Source organism: Trachemys scripta, chromosome 16 (genome assembly GCF_013100865.1).
Source record: "Trachemys scripta elegans isolate TJP31775 chromosome 16, CAS_Tse_1.0, whole genome shotgun sequence".
NCBI lineage: Eukaryota > Metazoa > Chordata > Testudines > Emydidae > Trachemys > Trachemys scripta.
The window spans coordinates 15,909,127-15,927,836 of NC_048313.1; the positions used below are offsets into that span (position 1 = coordinate 15,909,127).

An 18,710-nucleotide genomic window follows, 5' to 3' on the forward strand; every position below is an offset into this window, starting at 1 on the left:
CGGCTAGTTGCAGATATGAGATCTTAGGGGTTTTATCCTGATTCCGGAACCTTTCCCGGTACATCTCAGGAGTCAGCCCAAACTCCCGTAGCAGGGCCTTTTTGAATAGTTCGTAGTCCCCTTTCTCTGCCTCTCCCAGTTGGCGGTACAATGCCACGGATTTGGGGTCCAGTAAGGGGGTAAGGACCCGGAGTCTGTCCGCGGGATCAACCCGGTGCAGCTCGCAGGCCGTCTCAAAGGCCTCCAGGAAGTCATCCATGTTCTTCCCCTCCTTGTATGGGGCCATGATGCACTTATTAAAGCTCCGTGCAGTCCTGGGTCCCCCCTCACTCACCGCAGCCGGGGGTTCGCTGCCCTTTAATTTTGCCAGTTCCAGGTTATGCTGACGCTGTCTTTTATTTTTCTGTTTTTGTTTTTTATTTTTTTGTCTTTGTTTTTTATTTTTCTTTTGTTCACGCTGATGCTGTTTTTTTTTTTTCTTCCGTTTACGCTGATGCTGTCTTTCTTTTTCCTCCCGTTCATGCTGACGCTGTTTCTCTTTATGCTGTCTTTGTTGTTCACGATTCTTCAGCTCTTTTAGTTTTAGCTCTTTTTTTCATTTCAGCCAATTTCGCTCCCCGGATGCCGAACGTCGCCGGGAGGATCCCCTGCTGGCCGGCGAGCTTCGCCGGGAGGGTTCCCTGCTGGCCGGGGGGGTCACGGCGCCTTTGGTATTTGCTGGGCTCCTCCCCACCCCTCCCCTAGGCATAGGAAGGAGGGGTCTCGGGAAGCCCTCAGCAGCCGGCTGACCACTCCCAGCTGGGACAGACACTGGTGCCTGCGCTGCATTTGCCAGGCTGCTTCCCTGAGACACAGGGATCAGTTCATTTGCGCGATCTTCCGCCTTCAGCTGGGCAATGAGCAGTTCTTTGGTGAGCCTCCCAATGCGCAGCCGCCTTTGCTTGCACAGCTTCACCAGGTCGCTTTTAAGCCGCTTGGCATACATCTTTCTGCTGGCCACTTACCGGCCTGTGTGCTCACAGCTCCCCACAGTTCCCAGGGGGACCCCTAGTGTGCCAGCCCTTCTTGAGGTCACCACCTTTTCGCCAGGGTCGAGCTGCAGACTCCTCCGCCCCTGGGACCACTCGCTGCGATCCCCCCGGGGGACCCTGTTACTGCAAAAGTCCTTTTCGCTGGTCACACACTCCCAGGGGTAATAACCGTTTCTCTTCCACTTTTCAGCAGGCCTGGTTCCCGTTAATCCCCCTTCGTTTTACTGCTCCCCAGTTACTTACTGCAGGAAGCGCCGTTCACGGGGTGCAGTAGATCCCGCCGCTGCCACCAGTTGTTACGGAGTATTGGGGGACTCAGGGCCCTGCACCCCCGGCTTCCTGCGATTCACCATGACTCTCAGCCAGCCAGTAAGGCAGAAGGTTTATTTGGATGACAGGAATACAGTCCAAGACAGGTCTTGCAGGCACAGACAACAGGGACCCCCTCAGTTAGGTCCATCTTGGGGTCCCCGGGCATCCCAGCCCAGCCCCCCTTGGGAGGTCAGAGCCATCTCTGCCCCCCAGCCCTCTCTCCCTGCCTGCTTCCAGCACTCTGCCTTCAGCGACCCCTCCCACAGCCTTGTTTAGTTTCCCGGGCTTCGGAGTTGCCTCCCCTTCAACCCCTTCCTGGGTTCTCATGTTACACACTCAGGTATGCGCCCTCGGGCAGATCCCATCCTGCAATGCAGACCATCCTAGTCACACTCCCCTGTCAGCATTCACAGACCACAGTGAGAACAGGCCCAGTTCGTTACATTTATACAGCTGCAAAGTAAGTGTCCGACATTCCCAAGTCAATACAGTATATAGCGCCCACCAGGCCCCAGTGTTAATGACTGCCCCAGGGGCAGACAAGTCAGAATCTGGCCCTGTGGCTTTGAGAAGTGTCTCTGGGGTCAATGGGGCGTTCGCTTTGAAACCTCACAGTGGTTCTTAAAGTGTCAACATCCACTAACTCTTTCAAAGCTCGCCAGAAAGGGAGCCCGAGGACCAGCAGAGAGTGGACTCCTGCTCTGGCGTCTGGAGAGGGGCAGAGTACGCTTTCTGGGGAAGGGACCCGCTTTTTGGTCTCTGTTTGTATAGTGCGCAGCATGATGGTCTCCTGGGCGCTACCATAACAACAGCCTTGCTTTTTCCTTATTTTCCAGTTTGACTCCTGACCATTTGAGGAAAGACCAGCGGGCCATCAAATAGGCTATCCTGAAGGTAGAGACCAATTATCTGTCCCAGATTCTCATACAGGACCTTCGGCACCATCGCCTCTGAGCGCCTCACAGTCTTTTAACGCATTGATTTCCACAACACCCCTGCGAGCCCGGGGAGCGTGATTAACCCCATTTTACAGATGGGGAACTGAGGCCCAGTGCGTTGCCCTTGGTCACCCAGAGTGGCTGTAGCAGAGCAGGAAATTGAAGCTGGATCTCTCAAGTCTTCAGCTAGCGTCCTAGCCCCTGCACCGTCCTTCCTCTTTATGCATCAGAGGTAGTCGGGGGGGAAAAAAAAAAAAGAGTGCACCAACCTGGCCAGGTGTGTGGTGTGACATGTGGGGAGCAGCTACAGGGAGCTTGCCTCCCCGCCACTTGTGCTGTGTGGGATGTAACGTCCCAGGAGCACCCCCGGCAGATCTGTGATCAGGACATCAGCCTGTGCATGCTGGGGGCCCAGCTTTGGGGACCTGCTCTCTGTCGGGTGCACGCTTGTGCAGTGCCACCGAGCACCCAGTGATGTCCTCTGCATCCCAGTGACATCACTGCCTCACAAGGCATTGCATTGCACCACTGTGGGGTTTTGAAGCACAGTGTGATGTCACACCCCGCGCAGTGACGTCACGGGTTTGAGCTAGGAGGTGGTCAGTGGCCCATCCAGCCACAGCAGAGACAGGCAGGGCGACACTTGGCCTCTGCTAGCCAAGAACTACATTTCCCATCATCCCACACGGCAGAGCCCGCATGCGCATTTCTCCCACGCTGGGGCGCGGCTCTACAGTCCCCAACTGCCGCTTCCTCTCCAACTGAGTGAAGGCGGCTGTAACCAATCGCAACCCGCCAACGCCCTGACAGGCCAATCCCAACCCGCCTCCTCAAACCCCCCCCGCCCCATCTCGAGACAGACGGAGGCACTGCCCAATCAACGTGGAGAAAAGCGTGGCCAGGACCCAATCAGCACACGCCAAGCGAATCCGGCCAATTCCAACCAGAATAGGAAGCGGGACGTTCCATGAGTAGCACGGCCCGCAACCAACCAGAGCGAGCAGGGTGAAGATTGACAACCAGGGTACCCAATGCGGCGGCCCGCTGCGTCCAATCAGCCCAGGGGCCTCCCTCTCTCCCCCCTTCGGCCCCGCCCGCCGCCGAGGTGGGTAGCAACAGTTGCCCCGGTGAGGGAACACGGAGGGCGCCATAGCCACGGTAGTCGTGGCGACCAGGAAACCCGGCAACAACAACAACAACCGCCCCGAGCGGACCCCCTCCCCCCCCCACCGACTAATCGAGACCCTCCCAAAACCCGGCCCCGCCGCGGCCGGTGACCGGCGGCTCCACCCGGCCCCGGAGCGTCGGACCCTGAAGCGAAGCGGCCTCCGCGGGGCTCCGGGACCGGGCCGCGGGGAGGGACCGTTCAGGTGGGTCCGACTCGAATTCCCCCGCCACACAAAATGGCTGCGGGGGGGGGGGGGGGGGCGCGCCCCTGAGGGGGGAGGGGGGCGAGACAGTCGGTCACTCGGAGTCTCGGGGCCGCTCGCGCCAGGGGGAGGCGCCGCCCGCGCTCGAGTGAGGGCCCGGCCGTTGCCCCGGGATTAAGAAGGGCCCAGGCCCGGTGGGCGGGGCGTACAGCGCTCCCCGGTGATTGGTGGGCGGACGGGCCAATCAGAAGACGCGGGGCAGCGGGGGGCCACCAATGGGGACAGGGGAGGGGGCGGGGCCCAACAGGGGGAGCCCCCCTCCCTGCCCCCCAACACTGGGGTGGGTTTCCACGGTGGGGCGGGGCTCCCTCCGTGAGGTCACAATGCCGTCAGGGGCCGTGATGTTATGCGGTGACATCACAATGCCTGCGGCTGCGTCAGGGGCCGTGATGTCATGCGGTGACATCACAATGCCTGCGGCCGCGTCAGGAGCCATGATGTCATGCGGTGACATCACATGGCCGAGCAACGAGGTGTCAGGAGCCGTGATGTCATGTGTTGACATCACAATGCCTACAGCCGCGTCAGAGGCCATGATGTCATGCGGTGACATCACAATGCCTGCGGCCAAGTCAAAGGCCATGATGTCATGCGGTGACATCACAAGGCCCAGCGGCGAGGCGTCAGGGGGCCAGCCCGAGGCGTTAACAGGCCAGCGCGCCCCGGCCCCGACAGTGTGGCCCCGGGAGCCCGCCGCCCGGCCCCGCTGATGCGTTATTATGACATCAGGATGAGGCGTTGCCAGGTCAGCGGGCTGCGCACAGTGAGGCCTCGAAGTGACATCACCCCCACGCCGTGACGGTGCCTGAGGATACAGCCTCGTGTCGGCCCAGCACGAGGAGGCATTGAGACGTTATGCCAATGCCACCGGTTTCAAAATGCCCAAGTGTGGCATCAGAACCTCTTTGCACCATGTAGTGGTGGTGATGTACTCAAATATACTATGGTGTCAAAATATCAGCATCGCATGCACCGATGATGCATTACGCTATCAGTGTATGAGGTCAAACGCGCCCTGGCAAAAGCGGGTCTTGCCTCAGCGCAGCATTGGGCCACAAGATGTGATGATATGTTGAAAACTTCATGTCTTAACCCGATGGCCGTGGTGTGGAGTCAAAAGGTGACGGGCGGTGACAGTGTCTTCGAAATGTCATCACGTGGCAGCACGCTGATGTCTCAAAACACCATCACGCTGTGGGTGACACGTCAGTATTGTGTCAAAATGGCATCAAAGCTGCCGCTGCTCATGCTTGTGCAAAATGTCATTGTGACAGTGTGTCAAAGTATCATTGCGTTGTCACACTGTGGCACTGGGAGATGACAACATAGCATCAAAATACCACAGAGCAGACACAGCACGATCACATTTCCCAGGCCTTGGAAACAATTTCCAGACCCATGAATGTCCTCAGTAAATTGAATCCTGTCAACAAAATTGGAGCAATTCAGGAAAATTAGGGATGGGGACCATTCGCCAGGGAAATTACCTTCTCCCTGGCTCTAAATTACCCATTCCGTGGCTTTAAATGTTCAGTAGGGGGTGGATTTGCACCTTCTATATATTTTCCTGTGGTTCGCATTACTGTTTCATAACTTTATTATGATGCTGCGTTTATCTTGGTCTGTGGCTGTGGGTCCTTTGTGTGACTTTCCCCTTGATCTCCTGCTGGGCATTTCACAAATAAATTGCAAGGGGATAGGCAAAACGGGGAGGAATGAGATGTTGTTATACATAGAGAGGAGGCTTGGGGGGAATAGCTACTAGGAGCTGTACGGACGTTGCTCAGTTTAGGTTGAGTGAGCAGGAAGAGGAGGCTCTTACGTTGCCAAAGTCGGGATACAGGATATAACCTTGTGAGGTGCTGAGCAAGCCAGAGGGAGTTGAGCATCTTACAGGATCACGCCCTCTAATCAGGGATCTTGGTTGTAAATTTGTCATTCCAAAAGCCTGGAGAGTTTTAATTCGTTCCTGTCATCGATGCCCTTTTGTATCAGTCTGGCCCCAGCCAGCGTTAAGCAAATCACATGTTTTGTGAAGAGATTCCATCACTTTGGCTCATGCGTGTGGAGGGGAGGATGCTGTTCACAGGATCTAACTGGAGAACAAAGTGCGTGAGAAAAAGAGACAAGCTAGGCAGAATAGTCTGTTGCTTTGATCCTTGGTGAGACAAATCTGTCGTTTAAAGGGCCAGTGGAGTTGGTGTGAGTGGACACTTTGTGTCATTAAACGCTAAAATTAACACAAATAAAGGGACACACTCACGTTAAAGATCATATGTTTTTAAAGGTGTTCCTGCCTTTCTTTGAAAGGAAGAGTAGTTTTGTGATTAAAGTACAGGACTGGGAGTTAGGAGTTCTGGATTCCATTTCTAGCTATAGGAGCGGCTTCCTCTTTGACTGCAGGTAAACCACTTTAACCTCTCTGTGCCTCACTGTCCCTGTAAGATGAACATAATCATACCCACCTCCCAAAAGCATTAAGAAATTGAATTCATAAATGTTTGCAATAGTCAGTGTTAGAGAAGTACAGAATAGTAGTAATTATCATTATCTGTGTTACTCCTGACACCTTCAATTTATAAAATGAAAAGATTTTACAAATCAGATTCACGTCTCACTATTTATGCTGGGTCCAAGGCTGAATTTGGTCGGTTTCACTTTTATTTCCTCACCAATTTCACCTTCCGGTTCTCAAGCAGTAGCTCAGTACTGCACAGTTGGCAGCCACTGGGGTCTTTGCTGTCGTGGTCCCCCCCGTTGTGCAGCGGACATGGGTCTTCTCGAGCATCTTTGTGTGCTGACAGACCCACGTAAAGCACTTCCAGAGTGGGTCCTACACATTGTGAAATACGACATTTAATCACAAGACTCAGGCTGTTAACCCGAGGTTCCTGGCCAAATTCCAACTCAGGTGATTCCATTTTGCTTCTGCAGTTTCAGCTGGATATGGGCTTCTTCTTCGCTCCCTGTCCTAAACTGTATGCTTGTTGTGTACTGTTAAACAGCTGCCACATCCCCCCCCAGAGATGGCTGCATTTTAGTGATAATGCCAATGTGTAACATGCTCCCTGGGGTTCTTGAGAAGGAAAAGGCTCTACAGGAACATGAGATCGTTATTGTTATTTGAGCTCATTGTGTAAGAGTTTTTAACCTTCAAACCTGGGTGAATTTCATGCTGATGAAAGGTATTGGATTGAGGTGTCTCTGCAGAACAATGACAAGGCAAGCTTCCCCTGTGCATGTACCTCCCAGCCTTGGAGGGACCCACTCTGGGGTAAAAGGCAAGTATGGCCCATTCAACCATTAGCCAAGACAGTCAGCTAGATCCCACTGTAAACCCTAACATGCTGGGGAACTTGTTCACAGCACCCTTGTCCCCAGATACTATAGCAGCCTGGTTCAGGCTTGCAGGGTAGATGAGAATGTTTAGGTACATTAGAAGTATTCAAGTCATCAGGGCCTGATGAAATTCATCTTAGGGTGCTTAAGGAACTAGTGAAGCAATCTCAGAACCATTAGCAATTATCTTCGATAACTCCTGGAGGACGGGGGAGGTCCCAGAGGAGTGGAGAAGGGCAAACATAATACCTGTCTTTAAAAAGGACAAAGAGGACCTGGGGAATTATAGACCAGTCAGCCTAACTTCGATGCTTGGGAAGATAGTGGAACAAATTATTTAATAATCAGTTTGTAAGCACCTAGAGGACAATAGGGTTAGAGGTAATAGTCAGCATGTATTTGTCAAGAACAAATCATGCCAAACCAACCTAATTTCCTTCTGTGGCAGCGTTACTGGGCTAGCGGATGCAGTAGACATGATACATCTGGATTTTAGTGCGGCTTCTGACACAGTCCCACATGACAGTCCCATAAGCAAACTGGAGAAATGTGATCTAGATGAAATTAGCATAACGTGGGTGCATAGCTGGTTGACAAACTGTACTCAACGAGTAGTTATCAATGGTTTGTTGTCAAACGGGTACGAAGTATCTAGTGGCACCTGGCACAGGTCTGTCTGGAGTCCGGTACTATTCAATATTTTCACTAATGACCTGGGTAATGGAGTGGTGTGTACGCTTATCAAATTTGCAGATGACACTAAGATGGGAGAGATTGCAAGCACTTGGGAGGACAGGATTAGAATTCAAAATGACCTTGACAAATTAGAGAATTGGTCTGAAATCAACAAGATGAAATTCAGTAAAGACAAGTGCAAAGTACTGCACTTAGGAAGGAAAAATCAAATGCGGAATAAATGGCTAGGTGGTAATATAGCTGAAAACGGTCTGGGGGTTATAGTGGATCACAAGTTGAAATATGAGTCAACAATGTGATGCAGTTGCGAAAAAGGTTAATACAATATAATATATATTCTTAATATAATATAATTCTGGGGTGTATTAACACAAGTGCCATATATAAGACACGAGGTAGCTGTCCTACTCTGCATGGCACTGGTGAGGCCTTAGCTGGAGTTCTGTGTCCAGTTCTGGGAGTCACACTTTAAGAAAGTTGTGGACAAACTGGAGAGAGTCCACAGAAGAGCAACAAAAATGATGGAAGGTTTTGAAAATCTGACCTATCAGGACAAAATAAAAAACTGGACATGTTTAGTCTTGGAAAGGTCGACAGAGGGGGGGACCTGATAGCAGTTTCAGATATGTTCAGGGTTGTTATAAAGAGAATGGTCAGCAATTGTTCTCCATGACCACTGAAGGTAGGACTAGAAGGAATTGGCTTCATTTGCAGCACGGGAGGTTTAGGATAGATGTTAGGAAAAGCTTTCTAACTATACGGATAGCAAAGGACAGGAACAGGCTTCCAAGGCAGGTGGTGGAATCCCCATCATTGGAGGTTTTTAGGAACGGGTTAGACAGACACCTGTCAGGGATACTCTAGGGGGCTGGATTTAATGTCTCTCTTGAGATCCCTGCCAGCCCATTTGGGTGATTCTATGAGATTAAACCATGATGTGCAGCACAATTCAGGATCATTGCTTAAACACACTCCAATCCTGTCTTCCGTGCAAAAGCCACCTGTCCTGTGCTGTTACCCCAACCCAGTAGGAACTAGAATGTGGACAAGCCCCTAAGGTGGTCACTAAGAATTGGCCCATGACCATTTCCCAACTCATTTTACATGGGTCACTAAAGTAACTCTAGGTGCTGGCAACTTTTGGTCACTACCAAATTACCAATGTAGACTAGGGTGACCAGATGTCCTGATTTTATAGGGACAGACCCAATTTTTGGGTCTTTTTCTTATATAGGCTCTTATTACCCCCCACCCCCTGTCCTGATTTTTCACACTTGCTATCTGGTCACCCTAATGTAGACTGGGACCAGCAGCCGAGAGGTGACCCCTGAACCAGCCAGTTCCCCCAACACCTTGCCGCTGGATTGGAATGTCTCTCTCTCATTCCAAGTGGTCACTGAGTCTCCCAGCTGTCCGCTGTTTGCATTCAGCATCTTCCATAGCATATTGTTAGACTACAAAAAGCACCATCCAAAGATCGTAGCAGCCTCTGTTGGTGAAGACCTGTGAGATGTAGCCTCTGATTGGGGCATTCAGTAGCCCCGAGTGTTCCTTTGCTCTGGGGGAGAAGGGAGGAGGAAAGGTTAATGCAATCCGGAGGCCCTTTCAGAAGGTTTTATGTGCCTGATTTGAGAGATTGGCCCTCTTGCTCTGCAGCATGAGAAGAATCAGCAAGTGGCTGGAGCCAGGAACTTGCCCCAGGCCTGGGCCTCAGAAGGGGCCTTGCACCCACGTGGAAATGCAGGCTCTTCTGCATCTCGGAGAATCAGGCCCTGTATTTGATTGCTGTGATTCATTCTGGGGGTGGGGAATGGATCTAAAAACAGACAGGTTATTTCCAAGCTTGGCATGTTCCTAAAGGAGTGACCAAGGGCACAGGAACCTTTGGAATGTGGATTGTGCCTTGTGCCTTAAGCTGAGCACGGCGGCTTTGCACATGCTGTGGCCTCCCTGCCTGCCAGAAAGCGATCCTGATCCTGGCTCTCGCAGTGCTGTTGACAGGTGGGAAATGCCTGGCTAACCGCATGTGCCCATGGCTGCAAATGACCCATAGGGGACACTTAGTAATGTCAGAAAAAAGAGGTCTTTTCATTGGGTGAGAAGCTCTTCACATCGTCAGTGAGATTTGCAGATATTAACTAGGTAAACCCACAGGAGGTTACTATCCTTATCCCCATTTTACATATTGGGAAACTGAGGCACGGGGGATGGCTTGCTCAAGGTCACAGAAATGGGCATAGAATCCAGATGTCTTGACTCTTAGATCACACATACCTCTCAGAGCAGGGAATAGAACCAGCTCAAAGGTCTGCCTTAAGAACTAGAACTCCTCCTTCCAGAGGCTCTAGGCCAGGGGTAGGCAACCTATGGCACGTGTGCTGAAGGCGGCACGCGAGCTGATTTTCAGTGGTCCTCACACTGCCCGGTCCTGGCCACCGGTCTGGGGGGGCTCTGCATTTTAATTTAATTTTAAATGACGTTTCTTAAACATTTTAAAAACCTAATTTACTTCACATCCAACAATAGTTTAGTTCTATATTATAGACGTATAGAAAGAAACCTCCTAAAAACGTTAAAATGTGTGACTGGCACGCGACACCTTAAATCAGAGTGAATAAATGAAGACTCGGCACAGCACTTCTGAAAGGTTGCTGACCCCTGCTCTAGGCAGTAGTTCTCTCCTACCTGATGCTTAGACCTTTAAGCCAGTGGTTCTCAACCAGGGGTCCGGGGGCTCCTGGGGGGGCCACGAGCAGGTTTCAGGGGTCCGCCAAGCAGGGCCAGCATTAGACTTGCTGAGGCCCAGGGTAGAAAGCCAAAGCCCCACCACATGGGGCTGAAGCTCGGGGCCCTGAGCCCTGCCACCCGGGGCTAAAGCTGAAGCCTGAGCAATGTAGCTTTGCGGGGGCCCCTGCAGCATGGGGTCCCAGACAACTGCCCTGCTTGCCACCCCCTAACGCCGGCCCTGGCCATCTCTCCCAGCTGTGATTGTGGCAGTGGTCTGAATCACCAGCAGCTTTAGAGGTAGGTATCTACTCACACCCTTCCTTGGGGACCTGGCGGTGAGAGACACAGGATCAGCCCTGCCCCTGGCATGTCCAATGAGTCCGATGGTGCAGAACCCTCACACCCAAAGGTTGGTGGTAGATAACAATGAAAAGCTGAAGGGTCACTGATGGAAACCCATCCCCTGCTATATGCGGGCTTGGCCTATTGTAGGGCCTGGGCCCTACCATGAATATTTATTCAGATGCCCAGCCTTCCATGTCCAGATCCAGCTTCCCCCCCTCAGAATATCAGGGTGCCCTTATCCTGTAGGTTAAGATATTAATGTTTTTTAGCTCATCATCATAGACATCGCCTATTGCTAAAGCAAGTTCGTGGTTAAACATCTGCCCACGATTCTACCCTAAAATACCCACGCCCAGGCTCAGCTCCGTGTTCCCGAGGTTGCCTGGTAGCGTTATGAACCAGCTCCCTCTCTTGAGCAAGCTGTTCCCAGTTCCCCAAAATCTAGGGTAACTGTCAGGCCATTTTATCAGTGCTAAGGGTCATGGGCCTGCTTTACTTAAGCTAACCTGCTTGAGCCAGTGTCTTACAGGGTATGGGCCCGTAGATTCCTTGCGTTACTGCTGAGCAAAATAAAAGGCTCTGAGAGCCAGCGAGGTGGAAGGGACAGGGAGAGCTGGGAGGCATGGAGCTGGGAAGCACAGCAAGGGCAAACAGGCAGCCCCAGAATGGCTCTGGGGTGGGAGCTTTGGCAGATCAGAGTGACAAATGAAAACTGTTGTCGGAAAGCTTCAGGGCAGACTCTAGGCAGTCATGACTCCTCTAACTCCGGAGTCAGGGTTGTTGTCTCTGAGAAGCAACTGATGGCCTTGACTGCCGCTTACAGCACATGATTCTTATTACGTCCCCCTCGGAGACCCTGGCGTAGGAGCACACACACCAGCAATGCTGCTGTCTGACTTCTGTCCTGATCTTTAGCAGTGCGGGAAATGGATTGGTCTATGCAAAGCTGAGTGGAGTTTCTTCATGCCCTTCCTCAAAGCATTTCCCCTCTGAGGAGCTCAACTCACTTTACAAATATTAATCAATCCTCAGTGTTATCTCTGTTTTACAGAGGAGCTCTGACTTCCAGGCTCCTGCTCTAACCGTTAGATCACACTAAAGCTGGCAGTCAGGGTGGTGAGGTTCTACTAGGCTAGAAGGCACTGTGGTCTAGTGGGTAGAGTAAGGGAGCAGGTGAAAAGAAATCTGGATCTGCCACTGACTCATTTGTGTGTGCTTGGGAAGAGTCACTTCCTCGCTCTGTGCCTCAGTTTACACACTTCACTAGCTGTGAGATGCCTCATTAACGAATGCTTGCAAATTGCTTTGAGCTCCTCAGTCCAAGGCTCGGGAGTGTCAAGGGATTATTGTAGACTGGACTCTACCGCCATGGGCTCTCTTGTAACATGAACATGCTCAGTAACAGTAAGTGTGATGTGTGTCAGGTGTACGAGTGAGCGCTGTCCTTCTCGAATATATCTGAGGCCTGGCACCCTTCTGATGATCCGGCCTGCTTCAGACCTTCAGATTTCTAATAATATTTGACTTTTGCATAGCACTTTTCACTGCAAAGCTTCTCGTAAACCCTTCAACATATACCACCAGTGAAATGCAGTCACTTCTGGGGCGTAGAGGGGCAATCAGCGGGTGCACAACAGCAAAAAGAAGGGAAATTTTGGCCATGAATGAGAGAAAGCCCTGCCTTACTCTTTTGAAAAGTGTCCTGGGATGTTTCCATATCCGTAGGAGCTGATGGGACCTTGTTTTATTTCAATTTTATCCATGAATCTCCAACCCAGTGAACTGCACAGGACAGCCTCAGAAGGGGTGAGCTGGTGATGCTGTCAGAACCTCCAGCAGGCCTGGAGACGAAATTCTGCTCCGTTGATGTGAAGCTGTGTATTTACGTCAGTGTCACTGATTTGCAGAATCTGGTCAAGCGGGTTTCACGTCTGAGTGCAAAGCTCTCCTTTCCCAGGTGCTGGACCAAATCCAGCCCTGGTGTAAGAGGAGAGTTGCCCCTGGGGTTGAAGTTGATCCATCAAGCTGAAGCTTGATTGTTTGTTATGTGGAAATGAATGCAGTTTCCAAAATCCCCGTTTCATTTGGAGATGCAGGCACTCAGCACCTCTGGAAACCGGGCCCAAGACATCTCAAGTTGGGCACCCACAATCCAAGGCCACTACCAAAACTGCCAGCTTAAGGGCTGCTTCTCCTCTCCCTCATGCCCCTTGGCTTTGGTGGAGTCACTGTGGATTTCCCTCAGTGGAAGCGAGCGCAGAAGCAGGCTGATCTTTCATTTCACTACAGATAAAAAGAGTGCGTTGTAGTGGTGGGGATCTGGGAAAGATAATTGCCGCAGCTTCGTAAATTGCATCCAGTCATAATGTGGGGATTGGTTCTGAACAAGTTTCTCAGAACCGTTACTTTTCCAGGCCTGTTTCTGCAGAGAAAGATGAATGCTGCTACTGCTTTCTCCTGCTGTAATTGACTGTAATTAGTTATTAACCACGGGGTGTAATTAAGTTATTGCTTAACGAATAGAACAGCAGGGAGCTGTTTCTATCCCCGGATCGCTTTACAATTGATTAATTGTTTTTTTTTTCTTTCTTTTTTTTATTTTGTTTTTTCCTCTTTTTTTTCTCAACAAAAGGAAGCAAAAAAAAAAAAAGCCTTATTTATTATCATTTTCCCCACTGTTGGCATGGCAACACAGGCGTACGTTACGGAATTACAGGCAGCTCAGCAACAGTCACAACAGCAACAGGCGCAGCAACAGTCGGCGGCGACGGCGACAACAGCGGCACCAGCAGCAGCCCAGCAACAGTATGTAGCGGAATTGCAAAGCACGCAGCAACAACCAGCCGCTCAGAAACAGTATGTCTCGGAAATCCAGGCCCCACAGCCGCAGGCTCAGGCCACGGGCCAGCAAACACCAACACCAGCCCCGCAGCAGTATATCATAGTCACGGTGTCCGGTAAGTCTGGGAGGAGTGTGGTGGGGGAAAGCCTCATGGCTTCTCACATGTTATGGTTGCTCCTTCAGCCTGAGTGGTTAGTTAGTGCCAGGGGCCTTTCAGAATTGTTTAGGCTGAGGAATCGATTATACGAGCCAGGTATATTCTTGGTGGTTATCTTGTTGATTTCCAAAAAATGTTTATGGAGTGCTGTTTCTCTGACCATAGAAACAAATAGCAGCAGGCAATTTCCTTCCTCAGAAATCCCCATGCCTGCGCCTCCAGCGAGCTCTGTGCCCAAGAAGCTTAGACCCTCTGCTTCACCTCAAGATCACACTCACACTGCTGGCTGTTTTTTCCAACACACACAGGCAGCAACCAACATCCTAGCCCCTGTGTTTGCAACCAGGGAAACCCCTCAGCCCATACAACTTAGCTCTGACCTACCATGTGGCCTAGCGCCTTGGGCAGTAGCTTCCATGTTTGCAGCTGTCTCGGCTACCTAAAGGGTCTTGATTGTTTCTTCTGTTGGGCCTAAAACTATGCTTGCCACAAACATAAGTTTTAGCGAGGTCTGGGATTGTCTTTAGATACAAGATTCACTGCTAGCCCCTTTCAGCAGAACATGATGTATATTTATTCCAGTGACTTCAGTGAGAACAGGATCTGTCTATGGACACAGCCTCTGGGTACACGTATATAATTGAAATAGGAATCACCTCTGCCTTCAATAGATGGGCATGAGCTTCTTCTTATCTGTTTTAGGTCCTTCTATGACCTGGATCACCACAGTATCGGAGCGCCTCACAATCTTTGTTGTATTTACCATCAGGCCCCCCCAGGCAGCAGGGAAATATTTTTATCCCCATTTTACAGATGAATAACTGAGACTAAGTGAGCTGGCGAAGGTCACACAGGGAGTTTGTGGGCAGAGCAGAGAATTGAATTGGGTCTCCCAAATCCCACTCCAGTGCCTGAACTACTGGAACCATCCTTCCTCTCTGCCTGGTCTTCCCTGTCCAACTGGCCTCTTGCCATCCTCTGGATCAGCACCAGTAGTACGGTTCTGCAGGGAATCTCTGCCCCCGGGACAGCTGTGCAGCCCCATTGCCTTTGTAACCCCCTCGGAATTGAATCTGCAATTCCCTCGATGAGGCACGAGCCACAAGAGGCTCTACTTTGCTCTCCCAGAGCTTCTTGGCCCCGCAGGACTAACCAGCATGAGAAGCCGCCAAATCTGACTGTTGCCACTACAGTCAGCAGGTGGATCCTGCCAAGGCGAAGGTCTGAGAGGCAAAAAGGAGCAATAATCATGCTTCAGAATAGAACACGCGCTTTAAAATAAATCCAAGCTGTGGAAAAGGCTCAGATAAACAGAGGCACCTTTATACAGTGATCTGGAGAGCTGACTCTCCCCTGAGAACTAACAGCAAGAGATGGACTTATTCCAATGCACTGCTGCTATTGAGAATATCTATGCGAGGCGCCTCCTGTATCATCTCTCAGCAACTCTAGATACACATGGACTCGCTTTTCAAGTAAACAGCTAATCATTTAATGCCACCAGACCCGCAAACTCCCCCTGAGACTGGGGAGTCAAGCCAGGTTCTTTCCGGCTTACGCATCATCAATTCAGATTTGAATTTGGAATTTAGTGTATTCCGTTGGTGATGCATGAGTTAGAATAGAATCCAGCTCGTTCTCCCAGGACTGGGTTTCCTCTGCAGGTCTAACAGAAACAAGAAGTCATAAAAACGTAGGTTAGTCACTGTAGAACCTATCTATTACCATAGCTATGCACTGCTGTAACCACATTATTTATTGGTCTAGAGCAGGGCTCGGCAACGTTTGGCACGCGGTTCGCCAGGGTAAGCACCTGGGGGCGGCGGGAAGCGGTGCGGGCGAGCGATGTGCTGGCCACGGCTTCTCGCCGCCCCCATTGGCCCGGGACAGCGAACCGTGGCCAGTGGGGGCCGCGATCGGCCGAACCTCCCATGTCAGCAGGTAAATAAACTGGCCCGGCCCGCCAGGGTGCTCACCCTGGCAAGCCGCATGCCAGACGTTGCCGACCCCTGGTCTAGAGCCAATCTATCAGAGTTTCATAGATTGTAAAGCCAGTAGAGACTGTTGTGATCCTCTAGTTTGACCTCCTGTATAACCCAGGCTATAGGTTGTCCCTGAATCAATTCCTGTGTGTACGAGTTTAGAAAAACATCTAGTCTTGATTTAAAAATGGCTAGAGATGGAGAATCCACCACAGCTGTTGGTAAATTGTTTCAATGGTTAATTATCCTGACTGTTAAAAATGTGCGCCTTGCGTCTAGGCTGAATTTGTCTAGCTTCCAGCCATCCGAGCTTCTTCGACCTTTGGCTGCCAGATTGAAGTGCCCATTATCCAAGTTTTGTTCCCCGTGCAAGTACTTGCAGGCTGGGATCAAGTCACCCCTTAGCCTTTTCTTGGTTAGACTGAGCTCCTTGAGTCTAGCACTGTAAGGCAGGTTTTCCAGTCCTTTAAGTCATCACGGGAGTAGATGAATGGTGAGTAAGTAGAAACGCTTGAGTGCTTGCCTGTTGGTTAAGATGCATTAAGAACCGAACTCCATCTGTAGGTACCACAGTTTGTCCGGGGCTATGTTCTAGTTTCTGTCTCAGAAGGCAGGTGCGTGAAGGCCCTTTGTCCCCTGTCAGATCATGCTAGGAAATCCTTATTGTAGCGCGTTATTGTGATTCAGGGCAGGGTCTGAATAAGCAGTAGAAAGACATTGGTTAATAGGGGGAACATTTCCAGTTAACTGACTCAGAACCAACCAACCATCCCTTCTAGATCTAAACACCCCCAGATCAGGAGCAGTCGGTTTCCTATAGAAAGGAAGATTGTTACTAAGGAGCTGAGGGCAGGCAAGGAAAACAGCCGGATAATATTCCCGCTGACTTCAGTCGCGTGTTGCAGAGTTGCATGAAATATCATCCAAAGAAACCTGGATAGCCTGAGATAATAATCAGGCTTCACCTAAGCTGTTGAGAAATCTCTTGAGCCTTTTGATTCATGTTCTGGTTGGGAGTTTTCACAGGATTGTATTTTCCTAGCAGTGGAAAGTTTAATTGGAGAAGGTGCTGGGGATCAGAGTCTAGCTATCGAGCCACTCCCTGTAAGGTCCTAAGACATCCGCCCACAGCCAAAGCTGGAGTTTATCTTTCTAGCAGACTTCCCCCTACACGTCCCTCCCCTCCAGTTCAGTTCCATGAAGGGCTGTCTGCAGACACTAGGGTTTAAAGCTAGCTTGGATTTTATTCAGAGAAAATTCCTTGTGATTCTCAAAGGGGAGTGTGAGCTAGGGAGATTTTCCACCGTGCAGACCCTGTCATAATAGATTGATGCTTCTGTTCGCAATCCTGGCGTGATGCAGGCCAGAGATCTGCCACAAATCTTAGTCCTTCTAGTTCCCTCGCATAAAGGCCCTGATCCTCACCAAGTGTAGATCAATGCAGCTCCGTTGACTTCAGCTGGAACTGTGGGTGCCAGCCCCTCTGAAAATCAGGCCCCAATATCGAGTACCTGGCTGGCTAGAGGGGGAGTGTGAGGGGTGATGCATAGGCACCTAGTTAGTTAGAAGACATTGGTGTCCTACACTCTTCCAGAAATCATTTCCTCCTGGACCAGCTCAGAGCTGTGGCTGTGAAAGCCCCCGAAGCTGGTCTTGGGAGAGCAATCATCCAGTTCCTCGCTTTGCTGCCTTGTGAAGGAAGAAGCGTGCCTCTCTCGGGCATCGCTTCTCGCTCCTGGGAAGCCATTAGGGTACTCCAGGCGCAGCATTCTCCAGCGCCTCTCAGCAAAGTGAACAGCGCTGTACCCAGAGGGGGACCCTACCTGGGAGGCGCTCAGCTCCATCGGGAGAGAAGTTGCCAAGAGGGGCTGAGCCTCTGCAAACTGCCACCGACTGCTGCCCTCTTGCACCTGACGAGATCTGGTCCTTAGTCAATAGCACTGACCCTGGTGCAATCAGACAAGCCACTCTTGTACTCCCCCCACCAGTGTAGCAGTGGAAACAGTTCTAATAACACCAAATGCCTTGTAATCCCAGGAGCCCACGCTCTGCTGCCTTTAAAAAGAGAGAGAGAGCGAGAGAGAAGGAAAGCAATAATAATGAAAGGTTTACTTACCATCTGGCCTTTAGGTGAAGGAGGAGGGGGTGGGAGTGACTTGATGCACAGCTGAGCAAAGATCTCGCCACCTAAGCACCTGTGGAGGGGCTGATTTCTTTCTGCATTCATCTCCCAGTTAATCTAATTGAAATGGGTACCGATGTTTGCAGACAGCAGACAGAGCTGGTTTTCCTTTGCAAAAGTTATTTAGGCACCGGGATCTGAATGGGAGTTAGGCATCTAAATACCTTTGACGTTCATCTCCCCACCTGCACAGCAGAGGTAATAATACTTATAGTTGCCTACCTTGGAGAGTAGCTGTGGTGCCTAACTAAGGTCTGAACCTGCTTTGTAAACTTCAAGTGCGGTAGGATCAATGGCTGTTGCAGTTTTAGGCACATTAAAAATACCCATCTAAATTAGAGGAGCTAGAATTTAAAGGGAAGGAATATTATAATAATGTTACGTTTCTCTAAGGTCTTTGATCCTGACCTACGCACATACACACAGACTCACTGAACTGCATCTGCCTCTGGGGCAGAGGGTTGCAGCCACTTATTGACTAGTGGGGAGAGCAGGAATTTTGGCCAAAATACTTTACAGAGCATGGGATGGGATCTTTAACAAAATAAAAAGAAACATCCCTCGTTTTTATCTAGCGCTTTTCACCAGTAGATCGCATAGCGTTTTACAAAGCAGCTCACTGTCATTGTCCCTATTTTACAGATGGGGAAACTGATGCACAGAGCAGCAAAGTGACTCACCCGAGGTTGCCCTGTAGAGCAGTATCAGAGCTAGGAAGTGGCCCAGTCC

At 50.7% G+C, this 18,710-nt stretch overlaps 1 protein-coding gene across 3 annotated transcripts in view; it reads left to right on the forward strand.

The window, feature by feature from the left end:
• Positions 1–3,353: 3,353 nt before the first annotated feature.
• The window catches only part of RFX1 (regulatory factor X1), a 51,785-nt gene continuing 36,428 nt past the window's right edge, over positions 3,354–18,710 (forward strand). The window contains exons 1-2 of one of the 3 annotated variants that reach the window (XM_034793146.1): positions 3,354–3,651; positions 13,451–13,775. In XM_034793146.1, coding sequence (XP_034649037.1) covers positions 13,502–13,775 — 274 coding nt within the window. In that variant the 5' untranslated portion in view covers positions 3,354–3,651; positions 13,451–13,501. The remainder of the gene's footprint in view (positions 3,652–13,450; positions 13,776–18,710) is intronic. The other 2 variants (XM_034793144.1, XM_034793145.1) reach the window with 2 other exon arrangements.